General features: G+C 68.0%; 1 protein-coding gene across 2 annotated transcripts; it reads right to left on the reverse strand.

Annotated features, from left to right (window-relative positions):
* Positions 1 to 735: 735 nt before the first annotated feature.
* AKT1 (AKT serine/threonine kinase 1) lies at positions 736 to 22,556 on the reverse strand. 2 transcript variants are annotated; one of them, XM_029237856.1, is made up of 14 exons: positions 20,775 to 22,556; positions 20,249 to 20,387; positions 8,664 to 8,792; positions 6,014 to 6,125; positions 5,772 to 5,919; positions 5,318 to 5,449; positions 5,183 to 5,248; positions 4,000 to 4,068; positions 3,733 to 3,858; positions 3,527 to 3,655; positions 3,215 to 3,429; positions 2,831 to 2,918; positions 1,980 to 2,082; positions 736 to 1,742 (listed from the first exon to the last, which is right to left on the reverse strand). In XM_029237856.1, the coding sequence occupies exons 2-14, from the start codon at positions 20,292 to 20,294 to the stop codon at positions 1,663 to 1,665; spliced, it is 1,443 nt and encodes a 480-aa protein (XP_029093689.1). In that variant the 5' UTR covers positions 20,295 to 20,387; positions 20,775 to 22,556; the 3' UTR covers positions 736 to 1,662. The 2 variants fall into 2 exon arrangements, with proteins under 2 accessions (XP_029093689.1, XP_029093690.1); XM_029237857.1 differs by lacking the exons at positions 8,664 to 8,792; positions 20,249 to 20,387; positions 20,775 to 22,556 and adding an exon at positions 6,598 to 6,825.
* Between the last annotated feature and the right edge of the window lie 478 nt (positions 22,557 to 23,034).

A 23,034-nucleotide genomic window follows, 5' to 3' on the forward strand; every position in this document is an offset into this window, starting at 1 on the left:
GCTCCGCGCAGGCGCCCCTTCCAGCAGAAGGGGCAGCCACCCCGCCCCAAGGAATGTCTTGTCAGGGTCACGGGCCCCGGAGCCTGGAGAAGCAGGCTGCTCTGCCCCCTCCCCCGGGCCCAGGCGCCAGGCCCAGTGAAAGGTCCGGCCCCGTCCCGGCCACGCCTGCGGGGTTGAGTCCCCGTGAGAGAGGAGGAGCTGAGGCTCCGCCCACCCCTCTCTGGGCAGGCGCCTGGAGGCCGACGCGCGGGCCAGCGCCGGCAGCCGGCTCCTCTCCGCACCCACCAGGTGGCGCGCACGGCACGTCCCGCTGGGCTGCTCGGGCGCCCCGGACCCGCTCCCGGCTGTCCCGGGCTGGCGGTGTGACCGCCGGCAGGCCGCTCTCTCGGTCCTCCTCGGGCCCTAGGGCCTGGCAGTGACCCGAGTCTCGGCCTTGGCCAGCTCGGGGCCCTGCAGGGTGGCTGGTCCTTCCTGGTGGTCGGGGTCTGCGGCATTGCATGGACAGAGCTGGTAGGCAGACGGCTGTGCAGTCTGGGTGGCTTCCTTGGGGCATGGGGCTGGGGTGAAGCCAGGTGGAGACAGGGACGGCCAGGGCATCCCCCGCTCCGGTGAGTCCCGCCGGAGTGGGGTGGGGGGACGTCGTCCCTCAAAGGTCATCCCTGGGGCCTCCGGGCAGGAAGGACAGGGCGCTCCCCTCAAGCGGACCGGCCACATGCTCCTTCACATGCCACCCAGCAAAACAAGCCACAGAGTTGAAAAGCAATTTTTATTGAAGAATTTGGAGGGAAAGTCTCATAATAGTAAAAATACTAAAGTTGAGTATAAAAAAACGCCACGGTGCAGCGCAGCGTCCGGCCGGGAGACACGGGGGGTGCAGCGACGGCCCCTCCTAAGGGTGTCAGGTGGGGCCAGGGCAACAGCAGGAGAGTGAAGCTTCTATAAGGACAGGTGCTACCAGGGGAAGCCATCGGGTGAGACCGTCCCAATGGGGAAGGGGGCGGAGTGAGGGCCCTCTCCTGAGATTAGAAACCCCAGTATGCACGTGAACAGCATAATACTCGGCAACAGATGTCACCTGGCTCTTCTATCTTGCCGGCGAACCCCGGCCCAACCCCATTGCAGGGGCCACCCTCCTCCAGCCTCAGTGCTGGGGCTGCTGCGTGCCCCACCCAGAGCGAGAGGGGGCCAGGCCAGCGCACCACGGCAAGGTGGCTTCTGGGGACCCCGGGCCGGGCCGAGGCAGGGGCAGCCAGGGACAGCCGGCGAGAGGGACGGAGGGGCCGCGGGCAGGGCCCACCCAGGCCCGACTGCACTTGGCTGCAGAAGTCCTCAACGTTTTCCTACGTGAATCTAATTGTTCCAAAGGCCGCGGCCACGTCTGGAGAACTGGATGAATAAATTAAGAAAAACCGCAGGATGTCTTCCTCCCGACCTGGCTGGCCGAAAGGACACCGCCCCCAAGGCGGGCAGCCCTGCCCACAGCACGAGGCGTCTTCCCATCCGTGTTGGAGGACGGCAATGGTTCCGCCCAAACGCATCCGGAAATATGAAACATTAAATACAGATCATCCATCCGTGCGAGGCTTCCTCCCGAGTCTTCCAAGCCCTCGTCCGGAGCACGTGGCTGCCCACAGTGGCGTCCCAAGCACGCCGGCTGGCCCCTCAGGCCGTGCCGCTGGCCGAGTAGGAGAACTGGGGGAAGTGAGGCCTCCGCTCGCTGTCCACGCCCTCCATGCTGTCGTCTGCGGGCGGGAGGGGCGGTTCAGCTCCGGGCACCGGGCAAGTGAGGCCGGCCCCAGGGCTCGCCTCCCAGACTCCGCGTCCAGCCTCAGCGAGCCCCCATCCCACGATCCCGGGGCCGGGGGCCGCGGCCCTCCCGCCCTGACGGCCACCCGTGAGGGAGCCTTCCCAGTAAAATGCTGAGCACGGAGTTCTGTTGCCTGGAGAGGAGGAAGGCGTCGGCAGGGAGGGCCCCTCACCTCGGTCGGGCGGCGTGATGGTGATAATCTGGGCTGTGAACTCTTCGTCAAAATACCTGGTGTCCGTCTCGGACGTGACCTGAGGCTTGAAGGGTGGGCTGAGCTGCAGGAAGGGGGCTGCGTTACAGGTCTCGCCCTGTACTGCCCGGCACACCTGGACCTGGACCTGGACCTAACTCAGGACCCACCCAGGAGCCAAGGCTGAGCCCAGGCCTTCCTCTGCCCACGTCCCCTCTGGGGCCTCGCCCTTCAGGGATCCACCTGCGGGGCCACCGGCCTCTCGCGGCCCCTGGATGGCAGAGTGGCCCGGCAGCGTCAGGCCACAGAGAGGACTCACCACAACGCAGAGGGACAGGCTGGCGGGAGGAAGGACCCCACTCCCCCGACCCCGGGCCCGGGTGCAGGGCTGCCTGGGAACTAGCAGGGGGTCTCTCGGGTCAGGGCTGGGACTAGAGCCCTTGGAGGGAGGCCCAGGAGGCGGCAGGACCCTGGCTGGAGCAGAGCAGGGTGGAGAGCCCTGTCTCACAGGGACAAAGGCCCAGCCGGCCATGTGTGGCCTGCAGGGGAGGGGTGGGCTGGAAACGGGGTGGAAGCATGCTTGGAGACAGGCACCCAGCAAGCCTAGGGGCAACCGTCCTAAGCCTGCTGGCCACCCCACCAGCACGGGCCAGGGCCTGGGGCTCCCAGGTCCCTCCGAGGGCAAAGTGCAGAGGCACACGTGCAGGAAGCAGCTGCCTCGCTCCTCGGAGGCCTCCTCACGTGTGCTTGTGGGGTGTGTAAGCAGGTATGTGTGTGAGCAGGTGGGTGTGAGCGGGCGTGGGGGGGGAGGGGTGTACACAGGCCCCACGCACCTTCTTCTCATACACATCCTGCCACACGATGCTGGCGAAGAAGCGGTGCTGCATGATCTCCTTGGCGTCCTCGGAGCCCCCACCGAGCCTGCGGGAGACGGAGGCTGCGGTGACGGGGTCGCCACCTGCCGGGCCCCAAGGTTCAGACCCCTCCTCCCACAGGCTGAGGTCGGCCGCCAGGCAGCAGCCCGGGCAGCTGCAGCAGGTGCAGGGTGCTGGGTGGGCAGGAGCTGCCGGCAGGGCCGGCTCTTCCTGAGCAGGTGTGAGCAGGCCCTCTGCCCGGGCCAGCCCAAGCCGAGGACATCACACACGGCCACCAGCACGGTCGTTCCCTGGGGGCTTCGGGGGACAGGTGGCTGGGGGGCAGCCCAGGGCAGGGCTCACCGCTGCTTGGGGTCCTTCTTGAGCAGCCCTGAGAGCAGGGACTTGGCCTCAGGGCTGAGCGTGCGTGGGAAGCGGATCTCCTCCATGAGGATGAGCTCAAAAAGCTTCTCGTGGTCCTGGTTGTAGAAGGGCAGGCGGCCGCACATCATCTCGTACATGACCACGCCCAGCCCCCACCAGTCCACCGCCCGGCCGTAGTCGTTGTCCTCCAGCACCTGGGGTTGCAGGGCACGGGCTCAGAGGGCACCTGAGACACGGGGACTCGGGGGTCGGGAGGGGGGAGGGGGGACTCGGGGCGCGGCAGACGCGCACCTCGGGGGCCAGGTACTCAGGCGTCCCGCAGAAGGTCTTCATGGTGGCGCCATCCTTGATGCCCTCCTTGCACAGCCCGAAGTCCGTGATCTTGATGTGCCCGTCCTTGTCCAGCATGAGGTTCTCCAGCTGCAGGAGGCGGCCTCCGGGTCAGCCCGCCTCCACGCCGCCTCCACACCCCGCCCCCATTCCCCGGCCCCGCCCACCTTGAGGTCCCGGTACACCACGTTCTTCTCTGAGTGCAGGTAGTCCAGGGCAGACACGATCTCGGCGCCGTAGAACCGGGCCCGGTCCTCGGGGAACACCCGCTCCCGGGACAAGTGGAAGAAGAGCTGCGGGACGGGGAGCCTGAGCGGGACGGGCGACCTGGGCCAGGGTCACGGGGCAGAGACCCTAACCAGGCGGGGAGCGGGGAGGGCAGCCACCCAGACACCCGAGGCTCAGAAAGGGCCGCCCCGGGACCCGGGCCCTACCTCGCCTCCGTTGGCGTACTCCATGACGAAGCACAGGCGGTCGTGGGTCTGGAAGGAGTACTTCAGGGCCTGTGAGGGAAGCAGAGCTGGAACCCGGCCCTCAAGCTGGGCGGGAGCTTCGCCCTGTTCAGGGCGGGGGGTACCCTGCTGCCCCACCGGCCGCGCCTGAGGACGAGTGGCTGCAGGTCCAGGGACCGAGAGGCGGCGCCCCTTTAGGGCCGGCCCTGCTGCCCTCACACCTCAAACCACAGGCGGCCTCGCTTTAAAAGAAAGGCCCGCTGATGACCGCTTGCTCACAGAAACACGGACGGGAGATCCTCCCCGGCTCTGGGCTCCCGCACGGCCAGGCCGGCCGCACCGACCAGGGAATGTGCGGAACGCGACGTTAGTGTCCCGTACAGGGACCCACTGGAGGGTGGAGGGCACGACAGAGCCTGGCCTTTTCCTCACAATCCTCCAGCCAGACAGAGGAAAAAAAGGCAAAATGGAGCAGATGAGGCAAAGCCATGGTAACGAGGAACGTCTGGACGAGCAAACACGATGTCTGCTCTTGAAGTCATGTCTCTCATAAGAAAACGTCTCAGGAAAAACATCGCTGCAAGTCTGACCACTGCTCTGCCCCTGCTTCGGATCAGACCGTCCCCTGGAGCGAGGACACCTGTGTTGAGCGGAGGGGACAGGCCCACGGTGGTCCCGGGCACAAGACCTCGGAGGCCGGCGCCGGGTCGCCCAAGGCCTGAGTCCTGAGCCCCGTCCGCCTGACTGCTGACCTTCTGGGGGCGGAGCTGGCTGGGCCTGGCAGCCTAATTCCGGGCACTTCCCTGTTGCTCCAGAAGGCCAGGGGTTTTCCATACACCCCTCCTGGCCCAGGTTCCCCCGGGACAGGGACCTCCCGGAGTGAGCCTCAAAGGGGAAGCAGTGCAAGACCGTGCAGAAGGGTGGGCATGGGGAGCATGGCCCCCCAGGGTCTCAGCGGACCAGAGGGCAGGCCAGGCCTCCTGCCCTCTCTGTGCACCAGCGACCCCACACCACGCACCTCCGCCCGCCCCTCCTGGAGGCCCGCCCGCCGTCCACGGGGCCCTGAGCCCGCCAGATTCACAGGGGAGGAGGGGTTGGTGCGAGTGACCGCGCGACCCCAGCACCTGGTGCCCGAGCCGTCCCCCGGGGTCCAGAGGGGACTCACCGTCAGGAAAGGGTGCCGGGAGTTCTGGAGGACGCGGTTCTCCGTGAGCGTGTGGGCCACCTCGTCCTGGAAAACAGGGCCCACTGAGCCGCCCGCCCCGCCTGGCCCGGCCCCGGCCCCGGCCCCAGCCCCTACCTTGGCCACAATGACCTCCTTCTTCAGGATCTTCATGGCATAGTAGCGGCCCGTGGCCTTCTCCTTCACCAGGATCACCTTCCCGAAGGTGCCTTTGCCCAGCAGCTTCAGGTACTCAAACTCATTCATGGTCTGCGGGTAGCGGGCAGGCACCAGGGTCAGGGGGCAGCATGGTGACTGCTGGAGGCCCAACAGTGGTGAGGGGTGCCAGAGGCCGGGGCCACCGCGGCCAGCCTCGGGGCCGAGCACAGGTGGGGCCCGAGGGGTCCAGGGCTCGTGGGAGACCACGGGGCTGTGCGCCCCGACTTGGAGCCCTGGGGTTCGGGGGGACGGTGGGAGCAACGGCACCCGGGCCTTCCCGAACCTGGCGTCCCTCCCTCACTCCCGTGCGAGGAGCTGGGCGGGGCAGGGCCCCCCGCGACTGCAGGGCCCCAAGGGCAGGACCGGGCCTCACCACGCGGTGCTTGGGCTTGGCCAGCGCCACCTCCATCTCCTCGGCCCCCGAGTTCTCGCCAGGCGAGCCCGACCGGAAGTCCATCATCTCGTCCTCCTGCCTCTTGAGCCCGTCGGCCACCGTCTGGATGGCGGTTGTCCACTCCTCCCTGCAGGGAGGCAGTCGGCTGAGGCCCCAGCCCCGCCCAGGCCGGCCCCCCCAGGCCCCTGGGCTTGGGCGCCGGGCCCGTCCCCGGCGCGCACCGCTCCTCCGGGGTCTCCACGTGGAACGTGCGCTCGATGACCGTGGTCCACTGCAGGCAGCGGATGATAAAGGTGTTGGGCCGCGGCCGCTCCGTCTTCATCAGCTGGCACTCTGGGGGCAGGCGGGCACCTGTCTGCACTGGGCCCCGGCCCACCCGCCACAGCCCAGCGCTCCCCAAGCCTCGGCCTCCCGCCCGTAAAAGGGGGCCGGGACCCTGCTCAGAGAGCTCAGCGGCGCCCCTCGGGGGTGTCTGGGGGCCGGTCAGCCCTCCGTGGTCCTTCCTTAGGTCTCCAAGCCCCCTGCCAGCCAGGACACGGCCTGCAACCAGCCGGAGGGTGAGGGGTTTGGGAGGGCAGCTCGCCCTCCCCGAGCAGAACCATCCCACCGCTTTCCCAGCCTCACGATGACCAGCGCTCTGCCTGCCCCCTCTCGGCGCAGGGCCAGTCCCAGAACGGAGGGGGATGGTGACTCACCCTCCGGAGAAGCTGCCTGTCCACCCCCGAGGCCACTTGGGCTGCACCCTCCCCACACTGCTGCCCACGCCCCCAGGTGCACACGGGAGTGAAAACAGGCACATGCACACCTGGAACACGCACACCTGCAGCCGAGGAACCGTGGAGGTGCCCCAGGCCCGGAGAGGGGCTGGATTCCAGCCCAGCCTGTATGAGGCGGGAGGGGGCCGCGGGGCCAGCGCAGGGGTCTCCGACATTCCAGCGTCTAGGCCCTGGCAACCGCGAGGGGCCCCGGCCGGGCTCAGCCGAGTGCAAGGGAGCGAGGAATGGTCTGCCAGGCCGCGGGGCCAGGAGGGGGCTGGGGGCCCGGCCTTATGCAGAGGGCGGCCTGTGTCTACACGGGGCAGGGGAGAGAGGAAAACCTGTGCGGCCAGCCTTCTGGGTCCCCACATGCCCCCTCCCACTCGCTCAGCCCATCGGAGACCACCAGGAGCCCCCAGGGCTCAGGCGCCTGACACCCACCCAGGGCCTGACTTCTCATCTCTCCATCCTGGAACCCATCCCCAAGGAAGAGCCCCTGGTACAGAGGGCCCCGCACAGCCGCTCCCCCCTCCCGCACGCCTCTGCTCCTGCGCCTGAAGCCCCTGCTGGCCTAATGCCCGGGTCAGGGCCCCAGTCCCACCCACTGCTCAGGAAGCCCCTCTGGGCGGTGCCCACCTCCCATGCGCCTCCTGAGAGCCCCCCCACCCCCGTGCTCCCCTGCATTCAGCCTGGGGAACACTCCCGAGGGGCCTCAGCCCCCCAGCAAGGCAGCATCCCCCTGGCCGAGGATCCTTCCCAAGCCCGGAAGCCCCCAGGCTGACCCAGGAGGCCCTGCGGGGAGCCAGACACACTGCAGTGAGGCTCCCACGCGGCCACAAGGCTGCGGGGACGGGGGTCTGCCTCCTTGGCCTCCCCTCACCCCCAGGCCCCCGTTCTACCTGCTGCTTTGCTGAGACTTGAGGAGCCTGGGAGGGGGTTCAGGGCTCACAGGAACCAGGCCCTGCTAAAGCACCCCCAAGGGAGCCTCCCTTGTGGCGCAGGGCCTCTGCTCCTCCCACTAGAAGCCCTGCAGCACGGGGCCAGGCACACTGGGGGGTGGGCAGGACGGTCCCCATCTCAGAATATGTGCAGGCGTGGAGGCTGGGAATCCTTCCCCGTCAGCCGAGGACGGGCCACCTGTGACGTCCCCTCCTGAGACCCTGGACCAGAACCTGCGGTCTGGCGGCAGGGGGTGTGTGTGCAGCCAGAGGACCCCGAGCTCCCAGGCACGTGGCAGGGAGGGCAGAGCCAGCCGGAGGGTGGGGGTTGAATGAAGGAGCCTGGGGTGGAGCCAGGACTGTGCTCTGCACCCCAGACAGCAGCCCAGGTGGACCCCGGGGTGTGCTGGTCGACAAGCCCATCACTGACTCACCCATCAGGCCCGTGTCCCGGGCCAGCCCGGGCAGAGCGCCGGGAACAGGGACCAGGCCGGAAGGCCCGCCCGGCCCAGCATCCCACCCACCCACCCATCCCCATGCCTGGGTGCCCCCCCACCATGGGTAGGGTCACACCTGCCGTCCCCCTGCAGGTACGTAACGAGGCCACAGCAGCACTTGGTTTAGAAAACGTGCAAGTTTGTTCAGCGTCCTGAGACGCCCCAGGCCAGCAGTGCTGCACCCACCCACCTGGCACCCCAGCTGAGGGTGGGAACAAACGCACTGCCACGGTGGACTGGGGTCTCTGAAAACCTGTGGTGGGCACTCGTGCTGGGGCGACGGAGGCCCCGGGAAGCTGGCTGCCCCCCACCCCCACACTCTCTTCCTGCCTCTGCCGGGGGCTTTGGGGAAAAAGGGCCCTGGTGGGCTCGTCTGGCCCCCACTGGAGGAGGGGCCCAGGTTGGCCGGCTGCCCCAGGCCAGGCCCTCCGGCCTCCAGAAGCCCACCCGGAACAACGTCGGGCTCCGCTCGGAGATCCCTGGCAGCCGGAGCCGACCACTAAGTGGTCCCTGAGGTGACACAGGGCCGCAGGCCCAGCCTGGTCCCCGGAGGGCTGCTGGCCCCAGACACCGCGGCCGGGGGGACCCCACGTGGGGCCGCTGGGCCCAGAGGGCTCTCTCTGCCCCGCCCACCAGCCCGGAGCCCTCATCCGGACCCAGGGCAGCCGCCGGCACACTTACGCGCCACGGAGAAGTTGTTCAGGGGCGACTCGCGCTGCTCCACGTCCTGCGGCCGCTCCTTGTAGCCGATGAAGGTGCCGTCGTTCTTCAAGAGGAAGTACCGGGGCCGCCAGGTTTTGATGTACTCACCTGAGGACAGGCGGGCGGGCAGGCACTGAGGGGCTGCAGCCGCCGGACCACGCTCCCGTCCCCCTACACAGCCCGCGCCCCGGGGTAAGTCACAGCTGGTTGTGCCGGGACAGATGCGCCCAGGATGCCCCAACTCCGGGCACTGACCCCGATTCCCCTGGGGCAGGCAGAGGGTGGGTGGGCAGACAGGTTTCACTGTATGAAAGCACCACCTCTGATGAAGTGCCAACCCTGAACCTGGACCTGGGGGAAGCGGTACAACTGACAGGAGGCCGGCCCGATCCAGAGGGCCTTCCTGGAGGAGGTGGTGCCAAACCAGCGGGTCTCCAACCAGAGCGTGGGGACCAGCTACAGCCACCCACCAGGGGCTTCAGGGCCAAGAGGCCTCCCCGCCCACCCTGGGTGCTGCCAGGTGGTGGACACGGCAGCTACTGTGACGACCGTGGCGACTGGGCTGCCCACCGCAGCTGGCCCCTGCCAAGAGGACGGAGCCTAGCTAGCATCCAGCAGTGAGGGGGCCAGCATCACACTCAGAGTGCGACTCACGGGGGCTTGCCTGGCAGACACGAGCCCACCTGCAGCACGTCTCCAGGATGGGCACTCGGGACAGAGCCCCCGCTGCCCGTGTGACAACACTTGCTGTCCAGGGGCCCTGAGCGCTGTTGTGAAGCCAGACCCAGAAGGCGGCTGTGTGGTCCTCGGGCTGGGACCTGCCGTCCTGGGCCCCCCGCATCCCACCCACGGGTCACCCAGGTGCCCAGGGAAGTTCTCCCTGAAGCTCTAGCATCAGCCATGAACAGGCGCTCGCACTCAGGAATCAGAGCAGATGTCCTCTGCGACGTGCCAGCGGTGCCATTTTTCATACTGACACCCAGAAAAAACGCTTCATTTACATTTTGCCGAGCCAGGAGTTTGAACACCACCGAAGAGCTTACTAATTAGGCGCCCGCTTCAGCAGAGGGCCACCGGGCAGCAGGAGGGGAGGGGGCCGGACTTTCCCTACGAGCTGAGCCCCGCACGCAGCCACCTGGAAGGCGAGCAAAGGCCCAGCGCCCCGCGCCTCGGTCCGCTCTGCCCCTCCCCCCGCCTCACCGCCCAGCTCCCACCCTGCACCACCCAGGGCCTCTGGGGGATGCTGGGCAGTCGGGGCCTCCAGCCACTCCCTTCCTTCCCCAGGGAGCCCAGGCAGGGGTCCCCACCGGGCCAGACACCACTGGGCCAGGGAGGACCCGGGCGTCGGCCGGTAACCTGCCCTCACCCCGACAGCATTTAGCGGGGTCTCCACCCAGGTCTGAGCCCGCCAGGCTCCTGGGGACGTGGGCTGGGAAGGTGGTGAGGCCACCCTTGAATGCTGCCTCCCGTCCTGGGCCCGGGGACCGCCCCCTGGCCACTGGTCCCAGCCAGCCTCCCCCGCCCGGTGCAGGGTGGAGCAGAGCTGGTTCCGGGGGCTGAAGGCGGCCCACCCCGCTCCATCCCGGGCGCCCGCTGCTCGCTCCCACCCGCCTGCGCTCCAGTCTGGAGCTGTCGGCCCCTGATGGAGTGCCTCCCATCCCGCCAGCTGCCGCTCCCCGGGACGCTAAGTGCGCGGGGAGAGTGATGAGTGCCTCATCCGTGCAGCCCCGAGAATCCATCTTGATCACCAACTGCTGGCGGCCCCCACCGTGCCCAGCACGGCGGCCCCCCAGCGCCGCACCCCATGCGGGCAGTCGGCACGTGTGTGCCCACAGAGGCGTCCGCGCTCGGCAGGACCCGCACGCCCCAGCCCGGGCCTCGGACCCCACTGTGGCTGAGGCCCTGGGAGGGGGACCCGCCCCCAGCCACGTGACCCTGCACCCGCCCTCCAGCTTTCACCCCACAAGCCCACCCAGGGCACTGAAGGGGGGCCAGGCGACGGGAGCCAGGCAACACACGGGTGGAAGCGACAGGCGGGGAGGCAGCCTCACTCGGGCCCTGGCCCTCAGCAGCCGGCATCCAGACCCCCGGAGGAGAAGCCAGGACCGCTGCGGGGGCGGGGGGGTGGGGGGAACGGGCGGGGGAGGCCGGGGCGGCCAGGGCCACGGCGCTGAGACCCACAGACCCCTTTCTTCAGCCTCTGGGGCACTCCCGCCTGCAGACATCCAGCCAGGCCCCCAAGTGACCGCCAGCCGCAACCTGGGCCGTGGCCTGCATCTGAACGAGTTCAGTGCGGACAGGACGCCGGTGGGCGGCCGGCCCAGGGACGGGGGGTACACAGGAGGGGCGAGGGGAGGAGGTGGCCGCCCTGTGCCTGGCCGCGGCTGTGCTCTGTCCTCTCGGCTGTAGCACCTGTGGGCCAGCGAGGGGGATGAGGTAGCACAGACACAAACGGCCCATGCTGGGAACAGGCGAGAAGGCCCAAGTCCGCTCTCCAGACGCCATGCCGTAAACTGGGGGGGGGTCCCCTGGTCTCTGGGGCCAGATGACCGCCCACCACCGGGTGGCCTCCCAGCAGCGGCCACACCAGGGGTCAGCAGGGACTGGCCTGGACCTGGGCCCAGGTCGGGTCCCCTCGTCCCTGCCACTCCTGCCCAAGCCCAGCCCAGGACTCCCACCCACCCCATCCCACCTGAGCGAACACTTCAGACCGGTGCCCTGGAGCCCCACGTCACAGCTGGCCCAGCTCCCCTCCGCGCAGGGCAGGACAGCACCCCGGTCAGGAGACCGGAGCTGGGGGTGGGCACTTGGAGGCACGCGTGGTCTGGTGCCCACCCCCACCTGGAGGGTCCATCCTCAGCCCCCCCCCCCCCCGAGGGGGGGGGCTCTTTCAGAAGCCCAGCCCTGGGCCGGGGCTGGGGAGGGGCCCTATGGCACCACACCCACCCCTCCCAGACACGGGCGCCCCACCCGGCCACCAGAAAAGGGACCCACGCCCCCTGAACCCCGAATGCCCAGGCCTGCGCACCTGCCTCCCAGGCTCCAGATAAGGAGGCAACTGCCCTGGGTGGGGTGGGTGCTGGAGGGTGCCCAGGGCAGGGCTTCCCTCCTCCTCCTGCCCCCCGGGACTCCCAGCCCCCAGCCCCGGCCCCCTCAGCATCCCCGTGTGTCGTCCACTGGGAGGGCCCTTCCACCATCCCAGCTCATCCCCAGGAAGGGGCTGCAGGACCCTCAAGGAAGAGGGATTCCTCGCCAGCATCACTTGTCTCCCACAGCCCAAATCACCCTGACGGGGCCACACAGCCAGGATCAGGGACAGGAAGGGTGCCGGCTGACAGCCTGTGCCTCTACACCTCCCAGCCCGGGTCCCAGGCCGCGCTGTGGGTCAGGGCACCCCCGGCAGGAGACGCGGAGGCCAGGACCAGAGCCGCTGGGGGCCCCAGGGGCGCAGCGCGCAGGCTCCCCGCATCCCAGGCCTGCCACCCGCGAGTCCTCCCCTGCCTGGCACCTCAGCCCCTCCAAGCCCCCAAGCGCAGGCCGCTGGCTGCCACACCCTGAGCTCCATGGACGGTCTGAGTCCCCAGCTCCCGGGGAAACTGCTGGATAAACGCTTTGCCGCAGCAGCGGCAGGCGGCGGCTGGCAGGGAGCCAGGCGGCGCTGAGCTGTTTCTCCACAGCGAAGCGAGCCCCAGCAGGCCGGGGGAGCAGGTGCCAGCTGACGGCGGCCACCACGCGGTCCCCCGCCACTGCCACATCCATCGCTCATGGACAGCTGCCTCACGCCATCACCCCCTCCGGCGCTGCGAGCGACGTGGGGCAGGCGCGGGCCTGGCTCATCTCGTGTCCCCACGTCCCTGTGTCCCTGTCCCACCGGCAGGACACCAGACCACGGACAGTCAGCAAAAGCCCGAGAACCGGTGCCAGGGAGGCGGCACGCCCCACTCAGGCGGAGCCCAGGTCTGGCGGGTGAGCCACGCCGCCTGCTCCTTGCTCGTGGGGACGCTTTCCTAGGGCAGCTCTCTTGGGGTCCTCACGGGGGCACGAACAGCCAGTGTGGACAAAAGGAGAGGAGAGGTGGCCACTCCCGGCCCAGCAGCGGGGGGACAGGTGAAGGACGAGGGTTCCCCCAACACAGCCCCCCGAGCCCAGCTGGGCCGCCCCCAAGCTGCCTGGCAAGCCGAGAAGGTGGGATCATTATGACCAGTCACTCCCGGGGGAAAACGAGGCCCAAGGGAGAGGGCTCTCAAGGTCACAGAGAGGCAGATGGTGGCCAGAGTCCCAGGTCCGGCTGCCCAGGCGGGGCTCACTCCTCGACACAAACCGAGAACTCTTCGCAGGTCGTTGGTTCTGCTATCAAGCAGGCAGGGGCCCAAGGCCTCAGCCCAATGCACACAAACTCAAGAGGAACGTGGGGAGGCGGGGTGAGAGGGAGGGACGCAGTCAGGGAGCAGCACTGTGCCCCCGCCCCCCACCGTCAAGGTGCAGCAGACGGCTCTGGGGTCTCCCTGCCCCTTCCTGCTGCCCCAGGACGGTGCCAGCTTTCAGGCCTCTCACCAGCTACGACCGACAGCCCCTCTCGCTGCAGCTGCCTGCACATCACCTGGGCCTGGACGTCCCCCCTCCTGGCCATCTTCGGAAACCCTCCCCCTTGGGCACCACGCATCACCTGCTGCACAGGCCAGAAAAAGGGGCCGCCCCTGACCCCAGCCCGCCCCGCCACCCACCTCCCCCGCGCTCTCCCCGATGTGCACCTGGCCTCACCGCTGCAGGGTTCAGGGGGGCCGCTTGGAAAGAGCTGGGCTGGGTCCAGGGTTCAGGGCAGCCACAGCCATACCTCTGCCTGCAGGGGCATCTGGGGCCTACACTTTCCAGGCCGGGTGGGCCTGGGAGGCAGGGCAGGCAGCCCCCAGGCCTGTCAGTCCACCAGCTTCCCCCCATCTGCTGGCCCCTTGGGTCACAGGCCCTGGCAGAGGGGACTCTGGCCACCACCAGTCCTGGCCCAGGCCCTCAGGCAGCGTCTGCCCAAAGCCACACGGCACTTAAGTTTTAGGTTTCCAGAATGTTTCCCTAGGGACACGCCTCTCACTCCTGTGCTGAGAGCCCAGGATAAACCCAATGAAACCAAGGGAGGTGTCGGGGCTCCCCGGGCAAGGCAGAGGCAAGGAGGAGGGGGGGGCGGCGAGAGTGAACAGACGGGCAGCACGGGCTCCCGGGAGAGCAGGTGGGGTGGCAGCAGACCCCTCCCTGCAGACACAGCTGCAGGAAAGGAGAGCCCCGTGGGCACCAGCCCTGCCCAGACCCCCCTCCCTGCAGACCCTCAGAAGAGGCAGAGCAAGACCCTGGCGTCTAAGTGACCCCCAGCCTCCGTGAGCCAGGGCCCTCCCCGGGGGACGAGGGGCTCCAAGCACCAACCCCACCTCCCCCAGGAAAAAGCACCACCTACACAGGGGTGGGGGCAAGGGAATGAGGGACAGGTCGGGGGGAACCCTCCAGAGAAAGGGCCTTCCACCTCCCAGCCGCCCAGCTCTTATTTACTTATTCCCTAACTGGGAGCCACGTCGTGGTGCGACAGCCGTGAGGACAGCAAGACCTGGCTAGGGACGTGGTGGGGACACGGTGACATGGTGGCAGGCTGCATCCTCCCAGCTGCCAGCCCTGTCACCTCATGCTCCCGGCCACACCCACCCTGGCCCCAGCCCCGATCGAGCTCATCACAGCCCCCAAACTCCAGCTCACAGCGTACCCCGCCCCCCCAGCCCGGGGTGGAGCGCCAGCATGGGGCCCCCACCCCTGCCAGGAACAACCGGCTGAGGCCTCTGGGCCGGCGGAACCAGCCGGGAGGAGGCTGGGGGCCGGGGGTCTGTGGTCCTGGGCCTGCTCTGGGACCTGTGCGCCCAAACCAAGTGCCCAGGGGACCGCACCCCAAGGCCCCCACGGGTGGCAAAAGAGGCACCAGACATCCCCCCATCAATGCCAACATTCCTGAAACACGAGCGTTATTTCGGACGGTTACGGAGCCCCGCGTGACGCAGGAAGAAAGGCAGCAGGGGCGTGGCCGGGTGGGCGTGGCCGGGTGAGCGCGCGGCCCTCTGCCAAGCTGCTGGGGGCCAGGTCCGGGCCGGGCTGGGGGCCTACCCGTGGGGGTGAGTGGGCGGGGGCCCGGGGCACCCACCGCTACGGGTGCAGAGGCGGCAGGCGGCCGCCGGCTCCAGTTACGGGAGGGCCCGAGGGGAGGGCGCTGGCAGCGAGCCTGGCCGGGTGCGCCCGGGCAGAGGGGATGCCAGCCGCGCCAGCGCCCCCGCCCCCACCCTCCCACGGCACTTCTAGGAACTGGCCTGACGCGACCCGGCCCAGGCCCCCCTCCCCTCCACGTACAGGGCGCACACTCAGCTCCCTGGGGCGGCTGGGCGGCCGGTAGAGGCCCCCTCCTCGCCACCACAGGGCCAGGAAGCGGACAGGAGCACGGCCCGCTCAGGGCCCCTCAGGCCCGGGGCAGCGGTGACCCCTCATCCCCCAGCGCAAGGACGCCCGAGCTTCCTCTTTCGTTGTTTGTTTTGAAGGGAAAACTCAACCGGCTCACAAAACAGGAAACTTGGTCCCACACAGGCCGGCAGGCCTCGGCCTCAGCCTCGTGCCACCGCCCGCGGGCTCAGGGGCACCCCTCCAGGAACGGGCCCCCCTCCCAGGCAGAGGCCCCCGCACCTGCCCCCACCCTTGGGCCGGCCGCCTGCACGCACCTGCCTCAGTGGACCAAGGGGACCCCCTGGACCAAAGCCACGGCCGCTGCAGCGAGACCTGGAGGGGATCTGGGCATCCCTCGCCTGAGCCAGGGACGCTGAGGTGCAGGGGGAGGAGGGCCCAGGACAGCCCCAACCTCCAGCCTGGGGCACGGGGCGAAGGGAGCAGCCTGCCTCCCCTGACGGTCCGGTCCCGTGAGCCCCTCGCCCAGGCAGAGTGGCGCGGGGCCGTGCACACGGATGATTCACAACGACGGGCCCCCAGGCAGGTGTGCTCAGAAGTGGGTTCAACAGGCCCCTGCTGTCCGCTCAGCAGAGCCGTCGCCCCCTCTGGAGGGGAGCCGGGCTGCACCCCCATGGCCCCGCCCCATGGGAAGCCCAGGACTGGGGATGGGTGGGAGTCTGTGTCAGCAGGTGGGACCACCAGCTCCCCAGCTTAGAGCCACCTGGGGGGCAGGTAAAGCCCAGGGCCGCAGCCAGAAGCAGGACCTGGCCAGGACCGAGGGAGGGGAGGGGGGAGGAGCCACCACAGTCCAGAAGCCCGCTCCCCACCAGGACGCCTGGGACCGGCACAAGCGGGATGGCAAGGGCCTGGAATGGGGGGAGGGTCTGGGCCAGAAATGGGCTGCGTGTGGGGGGGGTGGGCCACAGCCAGGCCTGAGACGTGCCAGGGACCAGCCCCACCGAGCCCCGTGAACACATGGCGCCACCAGGCCTGCCGCTCCTGGGGTGGGGGGAGTTAAGCTGACGCACAGACGCTAGCCTCCCACGTGTGCACGCACCGGGCACACCTCACTTGGGGTCACGTCCAGGGAGGGTCCTGGACGGGGGAGCCCGTGCCCACTGGCCAGCTCTCCTGCACCCCGCCCCTCAGCCCCCACCTGCCGGGCTGTGGCGTGGTGGCTGCCCTAATGGACCCTCCTGGCCAGGCCAGCAGCTGGCCCACGTGAGCCCAGGGGTCCCCGAGGCCGGTGCCCCACCCCCACCCAGACCCTCAGCCCCTTCCTTCACCCCGTGGACAGCATCTCGCTGCCGTCCTCCCTTCTCCCGGCCCATGTGGCCCAGCTGGCGCATCCATGGGTTGGAGACAACTAGGACGCCCACAGACCCTGCGCCCTCCACGGGCTCCAAGGGTGGGACCCGCGGGTGGGGCTCTGCTGGAGCAGCTCTGCGTGGGACTGGGCTGCAGCCGAGGTGGTGCACAGCCTGGCGGGCACCAGGGCAAGTGGGCAGGGACGACGGGGCCCTGGGGACACGTCCCAAAGCAGCTGCACGGACTCAGGCCCATGGCCTCGCGCACCGCACAGAGCCTAAAGACAAAACTGGGGGCTGCAGGCCAAGTCCAGCCAGACCTGCATCCTGAAGGAGGACAAGATCTTTAAACTATCAACCTTCAGATATCAGGAGAGTGCACGTAATAGACCAAACCTTTGGAAAGGCGACTTTCTGAGCCACACCAAGCCCACCGGCCCCCGGCACCAGCGGCTGGAGCTGAACGGCAGCTGCCCACCACTCGGGCTGTCCACCCACAGCTTGGGGGGTCTGCCCATCGCTCGGGATGCCTGCCTGTCACTCACTCAGAACGTCCCACTTTATCAGGAAGGCTGCCCACCTCTGGGGACACCCACCCATAGCTCGGGCTGTCCACCCGTCTCGCAGGACATCTGCACACAGTCCCTGCGGCCCCACCTGGCTCAGCCCTCCTCACCACCTTCTGAGCCTTGGGCAGCTGGACCCCTCTCTCCTGGGGACAGCCGGGGACACCGAGGCCCAGAGGGCCTGCTGGGTGCCGCAGGGCAGCACCGCGCTGGGACGCCGCCAGCCCGGGCTCTCCTCTGCCCCTAGGCGGCTCTGGCCCAGAGTACACGCATCAGGACACCAGGGCCGCAGCCCCGGGCCCTCCCCAGAGATGGGAGGGAGGGAGCCCATGTCCCTGAGGGGCGGGAGAAGGAGCTGGGGGCCGGGGGTCTGTCCTGCCCTGACCCTGGCCAACGGGCTGTTGGGTCAACTCTCAACACCCACTCAGCCCCGAAGGTTCCTTCGCCCCTCACGTGCAGGCCCTGGGCTGGACGCAGGGCAGACACGGCACGGTGGGCAATGCAGGCCCTCATCCCACAACAGCCCCCCAACCTACGTAACAAGAAGCAACAGCGTGGGGGGCCTCAGGGGTCTGCGAGGAGCTGGAGGACAGCCGGAGCTCCCCAAACCCCCCTGGGGATCGGACCCCCGGTGGGGGAAGGGGGCAGGGCGGCGGTGGCACCTCACACCACTGCTGCAGGAGCCCTCCGCCCGCTCCCAGCCCAGGGACCCCCCAGCTCTACCCAGAGCCACCCCACAGGAGGCCTAGCTCCCTCTTCCAGCCAGTCCTGAGAGGCGGGGGCCAGGGCCAGGGGGTGGGCGTGACACTGAGGTGAGGGAGGGTTCTGGGAGCGGAGCACGCACACAGAAGCATCTTCAAACCGTCCACCCTCCTGCCCGTGACGCAGGGTTCGGCCTGCACGTCCGCCCGCCCACGACCAAGGCCAGGACGCTATCCACACCCAGGAAGGGTACGCAAGCCCCCCCACCCCAGTCTCAGGAAATGGCACCGCTGCGTACCTCCAGCCCCAAATCGGGGTCCTCCTCGATCCCCCAACATCTAACCCAAGCCCACCCATTTCCCACCCCTCGGCCACATGACCCCTGTTCCTTTCACCCAGTCACCCCAAAGTCCAGCACACAGGAAGAGCCGTTTGTGGGAAAGCACAGATTCGTAAAAGACGGACTGAGAGACGGACAAGAGGACAGAGAGAACAAGACAGCAGTGGGGGCAGTGGGATGAGCCTGCAACACACAGAGGTTCCCACGGGGTCACTGGGAACGGGGAGCGGAGGGCAGGCAGTGGAGGTGGGACACGGCACAGCCCCTCCCGGGCTACAAGAGGGCCAGGGCCACATCGCCGCCCCACACACCGCCTGGGCTGGCACGTGGGCTGGAGAAAGAAGAGTGGAGGCACGTGGGCGCGTAGGATCCTCTGTCCCGGCCCAAGTCTGGCTGCAGTCTGCCCCAGGGCTGACCCCACCAGGCCCTTGCCCACCACCACACCCACTGTACCCGTAGGGAAACCAAGGCCCACGGAGTCAACAGACTTGCCCTTGGAGAAGGACACAGGGATGGGGCAGCCGAGTCAGGTCAAAGCCCAGCTCCCTGGATGCCCCGCTGGGCCCGACACCCCGAGCCCCCAGCGCACACACCCAGGGCGGCACTCTAAACTTCACCCAGCGTGAGAGGGGCACTCCCACCCGAGCCTGGCTGGCCAGTGGATGCCCCAGTAACTGGGACAGGGCGGCACAGGAGCTCTGGCAGCCCTGAGGCCTAGGCATCTCCTAGGTCAGTCCTTAATCGAACAGTCAGTTAACAAACAGTTGCCAAGGATTAAGGGGTACCGGTCCCCGTCTGCTCTTGTGCTGCCACCAGGCACAGAGGGGAGGACGGGGACCAGGGTCAGAGAGGGCATCCTTGCCACCAAAGAGGGCTGAGGTGAGGCAGACAGAGTAGGACCTGATGGGGAGCGGGGGTGGGAGGCTCCAGGCACAAGAAGTGGTACTCCTGGGGGTCAGGAAGGGGTAAGCATTGGGGGAGGGGATCCAGAAGGCCGCTGGATGCAGGAAACCTTGGAGGGGCTCGCCACGGACCACAGGCCCCTGTGGCCACCTCACCTCCGTCTTGAGGCCCAGTGCACTGTCCTCCCTGCAGCTGCCTAAGTGAGCTCTAAAAACACACAGCAGACCACATCCTTGATCCCCTGCTTCGTGCCCTCTGCAGCCCCTTGAGGTCTCAGCTCCATCACTCCTGTGCTGCCCACCGCAGCTCCTGCAGCTTCCCAGCCTGCTCTGCTGGGAGGCTCCTATGCATCCCACAAAACCCAGTCTTGTGACACCCACTTTTGCCATGCCTCCCTGTGTGCTCCACCTATGTCTGAGGTTCCCCCTCCCAACAGCCCGTGGGATCCCGAGGTGGGGATGGGGACACCCTCACCAGAGGGTGTGCATGAAGAGTGGCGTGGCTAGTGGCTAGCTAGCATGGGATCGCCAGAGCTTTGGGAGGGAACAGGTCTGGAGGAAGAGCAAGTTGGGGGAGCAGGTGGTGACTGGCCAATCCCCGCCCTGGAGCAGGAGGGAGTGACTTACCCAGGCACCTGGACAGGAGGCCTGTCCAGCCCCCAACCACCGGCCGCTAAGCAACAGAGGGCCGTGGGGCAGGCAGGGCCAGAAGGTGAGGGGCCCAGGCCCAAGCTCCCGTCCCAGCAGCTCCTCACTGAGCCCCTCCCTGGGCACAGGGCCATATGAGTGAGCACAGGGGAGGCTAAGGGGGCTCCAGGCCAGCTGGCTCAGCAGCTCCAGCATAAACCCGCCCCGAGCTGGGCCACTGGGTGGCACGGAGCCCCCTCCCGCCTACAGCCAGGCCAAGCAGCCCTGCCCTGCCCTCAGGAGCCCTCGGGCAGCGCCCCGGGCCACTAATGCGCCAGGCCTTGGACCGGCCCCAGCGTCCTCACTGCCTTCCAGGAAAGCGGGTGGCTCTTCCTGCCCATGGCCCCAGCCAGGCAGCCACTCATGGGCTGCACGCCGGCCCAGGGCACACGTCCCCTCCCGGGAGGTCCCACGAGGCCATGCCCTCCAGGCCGTGGGGACACTGGGCCCCAAAGCGCACCCGGGCCGGTCCAGGAGGGTCCAGGAGCCCAGGGAGGCCTCGCTCGCCCGGCAGCCACGGCCCAGGCCGCCCCCAGCCACTGAGGAGCCACAGGCCCACTTGGGACCCTCACCCCCGGCCGGCCCCGCGGGCACTGACCTCGTTTGTGCAGCCAGCCCTCCTTCACGATGGCCACGTCGTTCATGGTGCCGGGGCTCCTGCAGGCCTGCGTGGCCCAGACCTCACTCACACGCCTCTAGCAGGGTCCTCCCAGAACCCAGCGGGCTGTCAACAGCCTCTGGAAGAAGCAGAGGGAAGTGTGAGGCTGTGTTGGGCTTGGGGACACTCCTCGGACCTCGAGGTGAGCCCAGGAGGCCCGTAGTGCCTGGGGACTCAGCCCGGGTGTGCCTTCCCACACGACCTGTGCCCTCTTAGCATCCAGAGCCCCCGCTGGCCCCCGCTCTGCCTTCCCGCCACGGCACCTGATACAAAGTCACTCACACTGCTCCCTGGGCCCAGGCCTCCCCTCCCCCTGGGCTTCAAGCCCCTGCCACCATCCCTCCTGGAACCCCAAGCCCTCAGAGCTCACTGCCCCCCTTACCGACCCATTCCCACCTCCCCTGACCTTTGTACAAATCACTCCTGTCCCCAAAAGGCCCTCCTGGTATATCCCAGCCTCCCTAACCTGCCGGCCCAGCGGAGGCCACCTCTTCCAGGCAGCCCCTCTGACTGCTTCAGCCCACACCACTCAGCCTCCCCAATCTCCTGGTGAGGGTGCCCAGTTCTCCCTGTCCATGGTGTTCCTGCCCAGAGGCTGGGGTTCCCAGGCAGAGTCCAGAGCTCCTCTTCCCTGCCCCAGACTGGGAAAGGAGAGAAATTCAAACGTGACGTCTCAAGAAGGCAGGGGCAGGAGTGCAGGTAATTGGTACAAATGAGAGCTCGGAGCCCTCCAGGGTGACATGAAAACCCCCTACACACCCCCATCCCACAGAAACGCCGAACCCCTCCTAAACCACAGTGCCTCCGCCGGTCTGAATCTGGTTCATTCATTCGGCCAATATGTGCTGGGCATCTCTGGTTTTGCCAGGCTCAGCGCTGGGCACTGGGGACAAAGAGGGGTTCCGACGAGTCCCGTCTGTAAGGAGTACCCAGTCCAGGGTGGTTACAGACCCGTAATTACAGCTTCCAGGAGGCAACAAATGGGGAGGACTGTGCAAACTCAGAGGCACTGGCACCCGCCCTTTGGAGGCCCACCAGCAGCCTTCTCTTGAGCAGACACTTTGGCCATTGATCCTTTATGGCCCTCCCCAATGCTCCCCTGCTGGATGAACTCCTAGGCATCCCTCAAAACCCCATTCTCACATCACCGGTTCCGAGCATCCTGGGACAGAGCACTCTCCCCATGAGCAGTCCTCTGCTACCCTTCCAGTTGGGCACTCATGAGGGCAGGCCAGGAAAGACTCCTCTCGGGGACACCCAGGCCGGGCAGAGACCCTGAGTACCTCCAACATGGGTCTTCCTACAGCCACCTAGACACTCTCCCGCAGCCCACCTTACTGGCCTCCTGAGGCATGGGCTAAGCACCAAGAGAAGGCCGCTTTGCACTGACTGTCTTGGGCTAAATTTGGAAGGACAGGAAGAGCCACTCACTGCCTTGTGTCTGGGACAGGGAAGACGCTCCTTGCCCAACACACTCAGCAAGCCCACAGGCAGGGATGGCAAGTAAGACTGGAAGAGGTACCACCAAGGACAGGGCTCTGAGCCCCAACTGGCAGGCACAGGGGGCTCTGGTGACACTTGAGTAGGCGTGGCCTGGAGGCAGAGGGCTGGACTCAAAGACCTCTGGATGTGCCCCTACCCCCACTGGGGCCTGAGCAGGGCCTGGTGCTGACAGAGTCAGACAGCTGCCGACGGCCCCGTGTGTAAAAATATATCTGCACATACACAGGGTGGTGTGCATGTGCGCAGAAACACACACACCGAGCCAAGGCCTGGGCTGCCTCTGGGCACAGGGTGGGCGGCACGGATGGGACCTCTGCTTCCTGCCGCTTCTGTCCTGTGAGTGACTTCACCACAAAGGTGAATTACTGCTATTATTACTTAAGTCACAGCCTTAAAAAAATAATAATAATTTGTGCTCTGAAGGGCCCCCTCCCGCTGCGGAACCAAGCCCCACAAGTGTACCCCACCCTTCACCTGGACCAGAGCTCACAGCAGTTAGGGGTGGCCTGAGCAAGGTGGAAGGGGGCCAGGAGTGAACGTCGGGGGCCCTCTGGCCACAGAGCACAGGCCCAGGGCCCCAACTCTGTCCACCGCGACAATACTCGGGAACCAATCCCACCCACCAAGTTCATCAGCAGCCCCGGGCCTCCGGGTTGGGTGGGCAGCACTCCCAGAACCCACCCAGCTCAGGAACAAGTCTCAGGGCCCAGGAGGGCTGCAGTCCTTTGTGGGAGGGCCTGGGCACCCAGCCACCATGGACAACTTTTTGTCTATGGGAAAATGAGGTCCCTTCCAAGGGCCCACCCACAAACTTCAATAAGGGCCGGGGCGAGCCTTTTCCTCGGCCCCCTGAGCACCTACTATGCGCCGGGGCCCCCCTGGCCGGGCGCCCGGGCAGCCCCCGGCCGCAACGGTGCCCCGGCCCCCCGCGCGCGGCCGCACCCCTCCGCTCCGGCCCGGGCCTCGCCCGGCGGAGCCGCTTCCCCAAGGTCATGCGGGAGGCCGGGGCCGGAGGCACGCACCCCCAGCGCCGGCGCGGCCCGCGCCCTCCCCGCCCAGGCCGCGCTCGGCCACTTCCTGCTCCCGCTCCTCCATTCCAGCCGCGCGCGGCCCTGGCCCCGGCCCCGGCCCCGGCCCCGGCGGCCGCGAACAAAGCGGCCGGGCCGCAGGGAGGAAATCCGGGCCCCGGCGGCGGGCGGCGGGCGGGCGGGCGGGCGGGGTGC

The sequence above is a fragment of the Monodon monoceros genome, unplaced genomic scaffold (genome assembly GCF_005190385.1).
Source record: "Monodon monoceros isolate NGI ecotype Baffin Bay Population unplaced genomic scaffold, NGI_Narwhal_1 Super_Scaffold_21, whole genome shotgun sequence".
In the NCBI taxonomy this organism is placed as follows: Eukaryota; Metazoa; Chordata; class Mammalia; order Artiodactyla; family Monodontidae; genus Monodon; species Monodon monoceros.